The sequence below is a fragment of the Rhipicephalus sanguineus genome, chromosome 11, assembly GCF_013339695.2.
Source record: "Rhipicephalus sanguineus isolate Rsan-2018 chromosome 11, BIME_Rsan_1.4, whole genome shotgun sequence".
NCBI classification, from domain to species: Eukaryota; Metazoa; Arthropoda; class Arachnida; order Ixodida; family Ixodidae; genus Rhipicephalus; species Rhipicephalus sanguineus.
The window spans coordinates 85,902,081-85,913,195 of record NC_051186.1 but is presented as its reverse complement, the minus strand read 5'-3'; the positions used below and the strand labels follow the sequence as shown (position 1 = coordinate 85,913,195).

At 46.2% G+C, this 11,115-nt stretch overlaps 1 protein-coding gene across 1 annotated transcript; it reads right to left on the bottom strand.

Moving 5' to 3' along the window:
• Positions 1-2,577: 2,577 nt before the first annotated feature.
• On the bottom strand, positions 2,578-10,735 carry LOC119374784 (uncharacterized). The gene is made up of 2 exons (XM_037644967.2): positions 8,732-10,735; positions 2,578-2,754 (listed from the first exon to the last, which is right to left on the bottom strand). The coding sequence occupies exon 1, from the start codon at positions 10,335-10,337 to the stop codon at positions 9,756-9,758; it is 582 nt and encodes a 193-aa protein (XP_037500895.1). The 5' UTR covers positions 10,338-10,735; the 3' UTR covers positions 2,578-2,754; positions 8,732-9,755.
• Between the last annotated feature and the right edge of the window lie 380 nt (positions 10,736-11,115).

Sequence of the window (11,115 nt, the reverse complement as noted above, 5' to 3'; positions counted from 1 at the left end):
AATCAATGTGGGGTTCGATATAGACATGACTTCATCTTCACGTGCATGTCTGCAGTTGTTCGAAGTTTCTGGGTGTGTACTTCTGGTTCCTGCTGTTTTTACTACGGCAGTGGAAACCCTGAAAGCAACATTAGTGCCCAGTCCATAAAGTTTAATACTACAGTAAAAGCTTGTTAATTCCAACTCGAAGGGGACTATAAAATTGCTCGAAATAAGCTGAGTTCGAATTAGCGGGCGGGTGCTAGAATGAATGGACATCGTACCACACTGCACGGGCAGGGTTCAAAGAAGCCACTTATGGACTCGTTATCATGAATTAGGGGTTACTACAAGTTTGTGGCAGGTGATTTCGTAAATTAGGTTCATAGAGCTTTAACAGCGAAAAGAAATTAATTGATCAGTCAGTGATATGCTAGAAACAAGCACCGACATGCACTCATGTGAGCCTTAATGTCAAAATATATGATGCTATTTCTGCTCAAAAACATTAATTTACATGGTGGAGATAATGCAATTAAAATAAAAGTAATCAGTAATTTGCATTTCCTTGCGTTTCTTTTGTCGCCACTCCGTGAGCATCGCTTGCAGCTTGCCCAAGAGCTCCAGCCAGGCCCGTAGCCAGTAATTTTTTTCAGGGGGGGGCCCACTTGCTGAAAACCTTGACTATTTGAGAAAAACGCCTATCTTCATTTCTTATTTTTGGTAAAACACCATGTACCATAAAAATTTTGGGGGGGGGGCGGGGCCTGGCTACGGGCCTGGCTCCAGTGCAGCATCCAAATTCTCATCTGAGCTATGCTGCTGTTTCGTTGGTTTTGCATCTCTAATAAATTTGGTTTGGTTAGGTCTTGCAACACATTGTGATCACTCGAGGCAGACTTCCGTGAGGAGCGATGAAAATCAGGGGCTCCCAGTTCGAATTAACCGTTGTGGATACTGACGCGTTCGAATTAGCGGGAGTTTTCCCCCATAGAATTACATAAGGCTGTGCCGGGACTAGGGCGTCAGTTCGAATTAGCGAGCTTTTACAGTAGTACACTAGAGGGAAATCTGGCGCTAGTGTCTATGGGAGCATGCAATGCATGGCGTTTCAGCCAGCATGGGAATGATGGGTATAGTACACAGATTTGTCTAAGCTTCGTTCTTTCGGCTCTGAGTGACCTGCAGCTGCTTTACTGCAAGACGAAGTTCAGCAAAAGCTCAGCAGTCCCACTTCATGACCTTGACCGTTTTAGGCTGACCAATTCAAATCAGCTCAAGAGGGTCACGATGAGCTCTTCTTTTATCCGAAAGAAAAAGCCAAAACGCAACAATAAGCAAAGCCCTAAGTGTGTTCGAAGCCGCAAGCACGAAGACTACGCAAATCCATGTACTACCCACAATTCGTATTGCAAGTGAGTTCTGCGAATCCCGCAAGGTGGCAGAATGGTTAAGAAAACGAAAACAGACAGCCACCCATTTGTAACTTGAAGCCACAAGGAAATCCACATGGATTTCCTTGTGGCTTCAAGCTACAAGTGGGTGGTCGTCTATTTTCCCTTTCTTACCCATCATTCACATGGTGGCTGAATGATCGCAGTGCCACATTTCCCCCTAGTAGATATTATAAGAAACTCTATGGCCCTCTCAGTACAGTAGATTGGCAGCAAATGCAGAAAGAGTTCAGGCACGGTGCACACATGGATGGTGTTGGAATCTTTTTGGGCATATGACACAGTGGTAGACCTTCACGAGACCTTACACAAGTCTTGCCAAAACGGTTCTTGCCTGTCTGTGAACAGGGGCCTAGATGCAGCACTTTCAAACTTGAAACTTTACGCTAAAATTGGTAATGATGCCTAAGGGCCCCAAATTATGCCCATACCATATTTGCTATTTACGCTCAATTACCGTGATATATTCATAATAGCTGAATGGGCATGTAATGCCCCATTTTATAGATGTGCTAGGACGGCAATGCTCACACCCACACATACTGGAACTTCAATGTAATGAATACGCTATATAACGAATTATTGGCTATATTGAAACAAATGGAGAATAGTCTTGCCATTAACACAGTGTTATAAATATATCCTTACAACAACTCTTTGTACCTAACAAGCTATTTCCGTGTCAGATGCGACATAGTTTTACTAAGTTTTTGATGTTTGACTGTATAACCACAAAAATTTCTGCAGCTACATTGGTCACATTACTTTGCTTAAATTAATTAAAAATAGCATTTCTTGCCTTTCCTTAAAGAGCAGAGGCCCATCATTTCCAGTCGAGTGACACCAGATGCGAGTTGTGCAAGTTTCATTGCCAAGTCATTACAGAGCTGCTCCACGTTAAAGCTGTCGTTATGATCGTAGGCCTAAAAACTTTTTCTAGATGCTCACTCCTCAGCTTATCATGCAAGTTGCGTCTGCCGACAAGTCTACACTTCCTGCTCACTAGACGAGCAGGGGTCCCCCTCACAAAACCTGGACGAAGCTTTACACACAACTTCAACTTTGCGGCTGTCTTTTACACCAAACGTCACTTCCCAGCATTGTGAAATGACAAAAAAAAAAGTGAACGGAAAGAAAATTTGCACTATATCACTTTTTACTTGCGCATACTTCTTCATTTTGTTCACAAATGCACTATCAATAAACAAATTTATATCATCGCTATTCTTGAACAGTTCATGTGACCGTAGTCATGTCCTTGATTAGTCTGTACAGTCCCATCAATTGTTTCTGGAGCTGCACGCCGATCCTTGTACTGTACCTGCGTGTATAAACAAAATTCAGAAACAGCAGGACATGCTGAAGGTATCAGTATGCACATATTCAGGCATATATTCTATATCATAATATAAAAAAACAACCATTGTTAATCACAAAGGAGCACTGATACACTTTCTGAGCGTTGTAGGAAAGTATCCCCACTCCATAGACAACATCGCCGTCTAAGTGTGAGCCAACTACATTTGGGCGGCAGGCAAGAAGGAACCTGCAATCTTGCATAATACTTTGCTTGCTTCGTCCTGTACATTTCAAGGCCTCCGCTTTTTACGTCATAGGTGGTGTCATGGATGCTGTCACACAAGGCCCAACAGGGGATATACAACAGCCATTACACCGATCACATAAATTACTCACAAGTAGAATCTCACGAATGCATGCATGCCCCTTCAGGAGCTCTAAGAAATGGAAAAGGAGCTGTGCGATAAAACTTGGCCCCTCCTAATGGAAAACCCTGCACACGCCTATGGCTGTCAATAAAGGGTATGTGGAATGGTTCTTTTATCTTATGGAAGTGTGTGGAGTAAATCATTCACACTATAAATCAAGCAAATCACCTTATATCAAGGAAGCTACGGGTGATAAAAGGTTATGCTCATCCCAAGCTTTGCTTTTTCTCTTGTGTGCCCAGTGGTCATGTTGCTAAGCTCAGCCTTTCATGATCCTCTGCTGGCACTACTAAATCATGAAGGCCACCCTCTTTGTTAGGCTTGCCCTCTGTGCCACTAGGTGCCACCAGCAACTGCAACAGACCATGGTGCACTACCACACAGATTTTTCAGCCACCCCCTGCCTTCAGGATGTGGCACTGTTTTGGAACTAATCTGTTGGGCCTCTTGGTGGTCATACCAGAAGAGAAAACACAAGTGGCCACGCTTGTGGTAGCACCTGGGTGTCGCACGGTTCTATGGTGCTGCTGGCACAGGATTGTGGAAAACAGAGCTTAGGCCCAGCCACTCTGAGAAGTTAGAGAAAAAGCATGGCTTGGGAAGGGACCTGTGGGTCCCTCCCAAGCTCCCTCCATGCTTGGGAAGGAGCTCTGGGTCCCTCCCAAGCCATGGCTTGGGAGGGACCCAGAACTCCCGTGATACAATCGTGGGCACATTCAGAGGGGGGTTGCAGAAGTCTTGAAAGCACCCATAATTTTTTAATGTATACCCCAAAGAAGAGAACCTATCAGGTCCTTCCATAAACTGACCACCCCACTTCTCGTAAGCTGACTCTACCTCTTGGAAAATCCTTTGGCTGACCCTGGGTACGAAGCACTTCCCTTAAATTAAGGGGCGGACGATTTACTCAAGTTGTTATCTAACCACTCACATAGCTTCAAAAAGACCATATCAGGGACCACATAAGTACCATGACAATAACAAAAGCAGTGCAGAGAGGTTTGTGTTGGGAGATCCACAACACAGTTTGTGTTGGGAAATCCCCAACACAAACTAAATAAAACAGGACCCTTCATCTTTTCCTTACAAGCCCTCATCATAAACATTGCAAATAGTGCTGATGAGGGAACAGGAGATATATGGACAGGGCAAATTCACTCACGTACTGTACCAAGGAAGTCGAGGCTTTGACGGAAACCCGTCTAGGCATAACCTGGGGAGCTGTTTGGGTGGTGGTACTGTACCACCACCCAAACAGCTCCCCAGGTTATGCCTAAATCAAGGTGCTCGGCACGTAACTATTGTGCAGAAGGTACTGAGCCAGAGACTAGTCTATATGAACTATAACTGGGTACAACTGTAGAACTAGTTCTGCGGCATTTCTTCCTCAAAGATGCATGCATTCAAGCTTGCACCAATGGGCATGCACTTCAAACTGATGTCATAAGCCGGATGGCCAGTGGTCCCGCCTTCAAAAAACCAATGCCTCCTCTAGAAAGATGTCTGCGACACGAGCCGAAAAGCGGGTTCCCAGCCCTCTCCTGCTCCCCCCTTATCCGCTACACAAAAGGGGTGTTGGCTGGGAGCACTCGTTGCGGGGCCCGCTCCAAACCTTTATGCCTCCAAGATCAAAGCAATATCTATTGCAGTGCCGGAGGCAGCGTCCGCCGTACACGCTGTGCCAATGGGTGTGATGGCGTCACTTCCAACGCTACCGGAAGTAGTGTTGGCCTGCAAGCGCTCCTTGAAGAGACTACACTGAACTACGAGGAACCTCCTGCCCCAATAGAAAAGTGAGTGGCGTCACAGGCATCTTTCTAGAGGAGGCATTGGGAGGACATTGCTCAGTGCATTAGTGGAACTGTTTGTTTAGTCATAAAGGTGATCTGCTGCCGCACTTCGTTCATTTGGGCGGGGCCTCTATGGACTTAAGTTGTACCCATCTATAGTTCAATATGAAGCCACACTGCAATCTAGCTGTCGAGGAACTGAATCCTATTGGACAGCTTTTTCATCACAAGTTCAATAGAAACCGTGGTACAGAGGGTATGGTTGTCCTTCTCTACATCTTGTGACTCTGAAAACAGTTGCACCCCTTGAGGAGTCTTTCTCTCGTGCAACAATAACAGCTATCCTTCTTGCTTGCGCTCCCTTTCTTGAAAACCCACCATGTTCCTATCAAGGATGCTAGGTATGTTATGCAGATGGCACACATGCTATTTTGTGACTTGAAGTACCACTCGGTGCACAGTGCTGAAACAAGAAACACCATGCAGGATAGTTGATTATTGCTTGTATGTTAAACCCCAGATATTATTCTTAACAGAGAGACACCCCAAAGAGCGCAACTGTTTTTAGAATAATCGTGACAGATGCCCTAACCCCTAACCAAATAAGGCACCTTCCATTCTCTGTGGCTTTAAGTAATTCAAACTATGCGAGCACCAAATGCAAGTGACATAGTAGCTCTATAGTCTTCAAAGGGATACTATAGCAACATTTTCTATTTGTTGCTCCTTCTACATCAAGTGAACATCTAAGCCCACAAGCTTCTCTGCTGCAAACACAGCTGGAGCCATATTCTGGTAGGATCACTTTCACATATATCACCTTAACCCTTCGTGGTCCATTGTCAATCTCTGTCCGACAACGGAACACGGCCGCAGCGATCCCTGGTTGGACAATGGTGGACACGTTCTTTTGTGGTTGATTCATGCGCGCATTTTCTCACTACGTTATGCGCCATCTATAAAAGAGTAAGCAAACTTCTTTTACTTGAGCCTTGAGTCGTTTACTTTCGGACCAGAAGTAAGAAACTCAAGGATGGAAGGTGGGAAAGCGTTCTGGACCACGAAGAGTTAAGTGCATTTTGATTGGCTTGCCGAGAAACGGAACCCAAGTAGTCATTTCAATCACTGCTCATGCAAAATCCAATGTTGAGTGAAGCGACACTGTCAGGAGAAGTGGTCATTTCAGAATGTGGCCCCTGCTTGAGAATCCTGTACTTATCTACATAGGTTTGTCTGAAACAGCTTCACAGACATTCCGCGGAGCTATTCTTTAAAAAGACACTCAAGGGAAAGATGGTTTTTCTCGCATTGGTAAGCTACCCTTCGACATTACAAAAAGCGCTATTCCTGCCCCGAGAAGACGCATGGCAAGCGAGAAAACATGCAAAAAGGAAATGCAGGTGGTGGTGCCGCCTTTAAGTATCTGCACCAACTCACTGTGATGTCAAAGATTTTCATGCCATCTGCTAGGACTTGCGAAACTTCTTTCCAGTAAACAGGCTGAGACATTTTTTACAGCTCCCAAATAAGCTTGCTAATTCTTACAGAAGGCCGCGGTGATCATATCTTGAAAATATCACAGCACTGTGTGCCGTGCAGATGCTCCATTTTGAACAACAATTCCCACACCCCTCTCCTGCGCCTGAACAGTGCTTTCCAACCACGCAGTGGCGTCATCTTGCTTGCGGGCAGCATTACGTAGCACCAACTTCGTCGATTGGTCCTTTGCACTATGAAACGGTGCCTTGGCCCTACAGTGATGCAGTTAAGGCTTCAGGTCACTTGCACGTGAAGTGACACTAGCCCAGTGGAACTCGACGGAATTCACCAACGCCCGTCTTCACAACTTGGACCCAACTCTACAGCTCTGTCTTCCGTCGGGAATAATTACAGCTGAGGAGACACTCCTGTGTCACCTGTGGCTCGGGGTGGCCTTCACGAATGCTTACTCGTTTCGAATCGGAATGGCCAGCAGCCCGACATGCGATAACTGTAGCTGCGAGGAGAGAATCGCCCATATTCTCTGTGAACGTCCTCGCTTCAGTGCACCAAGAAAAGAACTGTCAAAAGTGTTAGATAGACTTGACAATCGCCCCTTGTCGGAGGAAAAGGTCTTAGGACACTGGCTGAAACCATGCTCGGCACGGAAAGCTTTGAGAGCATTGCTGCGCTTCTTGCAGACAACTAGTCTCATAAGTAGTATCGTTTATCACATTACTGCTCTTTTTTTTCTCTCTCTCTTCTTTTTTTAGCAACTCTTCTCTATCATCTTTTATTCCCCTTACCCCTTTCCCCAGCACAGGATAGCCAGCCGGTCTGAGAACTGGCTAACCTCCCTGTCCTCCCGTTTTACCTTTCCACCTCCTTTGGCCGTGCAGCCCACATTTTCATTTTCTTGTGACGCCCTCTACCGTTTTGGTGGCGCCGAGGCTACCGCGACAAACAGTATCGCCAGAACGAAAGGCCCCCCAGATCAAGAGGCGTCTCGAGACTTCATCGCTAGGAACAGGGCGCATGCGCCCTGGCATACCTGCTTACATCGCCAGTGCCTCGTACTGCTCTTTCTCACCCCGCCGCTCTGAAAAGAGCGACACGTAAAGGAAGCCTGGCTTGGTCGTTGGCTGCGCGTCGATGACGTGATCGCTGACATCCTGTTACGGTACCGAAGTGGGCGTAGTCCCAACAAAGGGCTACGCCTACCACTCTTCACTACCGAGAAGGGTGGGAGGGCCAAGCAGGAAACCAAAACCAGCCGAAGTGGTTTGTTCTATGCCCGTAACTCCTTAGTACAACACTTATTCGCACAATTCTTGCAGCAGCATGTTTGCATCGTACAAGTGCTCAGTTATATCTCCATCACAAATTTTCGACTGTGAGGTTGTTTACTGGCCCTTTAACAGAGAAAAATGAATTGTATTGTGCCCTGACAACACAAAACTTAATGTACCAAGTTTCAGGAAATTTTTACTGGGCCGATGTGGCCAAGACATGGAAAAAAAAAAAGACACCAAAATCTCTCGCGTCACAATGACATTGCGGTGCTGAAGTTCTGGCACGGAATTTGTGAATGAGGCTTTGGCCTTCATTTTCTTTTGTACTAATGATGGCATAATTAGTGATAACAGTTTCCTCAAAGAAGAAGTGACAAGTGTAAAATGATTTAGTGATTTCCTTAGTATCTCTTTAAGCCCCATGTCCAAAAATATAAGCAAACGCTCCACAAAAGAAAAAAAATGAAGCGGAACCTCCCGGTATTTTAACTGCTTAAGATAAGTGTAGCATTATATGGTGCTTGGCGCGCTGTTTGCATAGTTGCTGTAGCATGACTAAAGAGAATATACAAATCTAGATATACTGTCTTATTAACATTCCGCACAAGAATCTTAGTCTCTTTTCTTCTTACGTGTATGCCTTGTGTTGCATCTTAACGGTATAGATGGCTTGCAATGACGTCACGGAAACAACCATGTTGGAGCACCAGCATGTGGAGACGCGACGCTTGCGATGCCACATTAATGCCATCAAAACATCACATGCAGGTTATTTCATTACGCACGCACGGAGACGCTCCTTCCACGTCGTTTTCACATTGTCGCAATTTGTTTGTCATCAACACCACCATCGTGGAGTACCAGTACATTCAGAAGCTGCGTCCATGACATCACGTGCAAGCGATCTATAGGATCCAAACGGGTTTTCTGAATTGACAATTCTTTGACCAACCAGCTTGTAATGCTATGCCTTTAATAAAATCAAGTCAGATTTAAAGAACAATACTCACTTGTCGTGATCAAAAAGGCACTCGATAAGTGCCTCTGTCAGGCGGTACTTTGGCAGTGTTGTCTTGTATGCTTTGTTTTCGACAGTTTGTCGATTTGGAGCCAGGACGTTTTCAAGATGATAAACCACGCTTCCAGCCATGAAAATCAATCATAATTTGTAGCGATGAAAAACTCTTCTTTCAGTCCTTGCGATGTGTCGGCTGCAAAGTGTGGCTGCCGATACCGTGTAGGGCACACCACTTCACACCTCAAAGTTCTTCAACGCAAATAGATCTCTGTTCTTATGATTATTCATGTATCGGCGAGGAAGCTTAGGTCGCCCTGGCCACATTCATCATCAAAAAGTCACCGGAATCCACAAAAGGGCCGCATTAGGTACGCTTCCGCTGCAACGTGTAAATGAGTCCACATCTATGCTGCTTCTCGCACCACAACACTTCTCAAATCGCTTCTCGACCATCCATCAACTTTCTTTCAAGAAAATTTGTTCTGTCATCCTTGTACCACATTAAATTAAAAAAAAGTAAAGGAACACAATGTTGTTGTTTTGCACGGGTGCAGTGTTGAGCTCGTTGAAGCATTAGAGAGGTGCAAAGTTTGTTTCAAGGTTTGAAAGTCGGGTTACTGTCAACATGCCTGCCATAAATTGCTCTCAACACTTTCATTGTAAGAAAACATTCAATAGTTCTTCAGGCATAAAACTGCATCATGTGTGTCACTGGCAAGCTGCTCAATATGAATGGCAAGTCGCTTGTGGGACTGAAGCTGTCTTGTACATCTCAAGACAGAATATCTTGCTCCTGTTAGCCACTCATCGCTTTCCTGCAGTAGTTGCCTCGTCAACAATGACGTGATCTTTTTTTTTTTTTTGAACGTCGCACAGATGCTCTTTTATTAGTAAGGCGACTCTTGTAGTGGCCCGGCATATCTTTGTGACACTGGCAGGGCGTGACAGCTTAAAACTAATTCCTGCCCCTCGCACGCACAGGCACTACCAAAGTCGCAAGTATTCAGAGAACGGTGTCATATTAGTTTGGTGTCTTCGTGAAAACTGTACACCTCGTTGACAATGAACTCCGCCGTCTCGTCACCGAGGGCGGCGGCGTCAATGACCTTCATGAAACAGTCAATGTCCTTGTTGTTCTCGTAGAACTCAGCTCTCTCTTCGGCTTCGTCGAGCTTGCACTGCAGCCTCCGCGTTACTTCCTGAAGGTGGGCGACTTTCGCTCGGAGGCGTCGCGTCGTTTCGTTCGCGTCAAACCCGAAAGGCGTCTGACACGACTCGTCTTTGACGCTTCCGTCGCCGTTTTCGACCGCTTGCTGCGCGGCAGCCCGGTTAGATGTACCGCAGGCCTGAAGCATGCCGTTCTGGTTGGCGGTGTACTTCAGCGAAGCTACGTCGCTAGCCCGTTTCACCTGCTTGCTGTGATTCCGGGTTTGTTCCGGTTGCAATCGCTTTCTGGCCGTCGCGACGGCTTTCTTGCCCGGATAGGGCGGAAACACCGTGGGCACGGCGTTCGGTAACAGTATCCTAATCTTGGCGTCCGCCTTGTAGTCCTGTTGCCTGAAGTGTTGGGAACAGACTAGAGAGGTGTCACTCGGCATCCACTTCGTACCTCTACCGCCGTGCCCGTCCCTGGAAATGTTGCGAAGCCACGCTTCGCGACGTTTCACGTCCACCGGAAACTCGTGGAAGCCGACAGTGCGGCGTTTTCTTGGCGTTTGACCTGCACAGCGGCACGCAACAGCAGCGCGGCATTATTGCGGGGTGACACTCGCACAACGCAAACACAAACACACGCAGTACTCAGTACGCCAGTACGCGCGCAAAATGTCTTGGCGCGCAGCACTGGAAACTGTGATCCCTTCGATGCGCTCTCACCGACACTGTGTGTTTCGCGAAATTAATGCAACTAGATGTCCTCGAGCATCACGCGAGGCTCGAGGTATGTCAAGGAACTTTGAAAAGCTAATGTCTAATCTGCTGCTAATCAACTATGCATTTTTAGGCGCGCCATGCAGGAGCCGGAAACACGTCATGGCCGTTATGTTGAAGACCCAATTACCTACTTTTATCCTGTTTCTTTTTCCTTTCCTTTAAAAAAAAGACTAAAAATACAGAAGCCTCATTTGCGGCATTGTCGCTCATTCGATACAAATAAAACAAAGTTCTCATTAGATGTGCGGGCCAGGCAACCGTCGGAGCGGGAGATTTGAATGCACAATAATTGCGATTTTCCGTGCGACTGCAGAAAACGTCCCCAGGTAGCGTATGAGAGCACGTCCAGGCGCAGGATGAAGAGGGTTAATCTTACCATCGGTACTAGAGCAGATATTACAACGGTACCTCAAACCAAAGCATCTGTTCCATTTACTGTCAATG

Excerpts from the sequence above, each read along its gene's own strand:
- LOC119374784 (XM_037644967.2), bottom strand. The coding sequence starts at position 10,337 with ATGCCGAGTGACACCTCTCTAGTCTGTTCCCAACACTTCAGGCAACAG.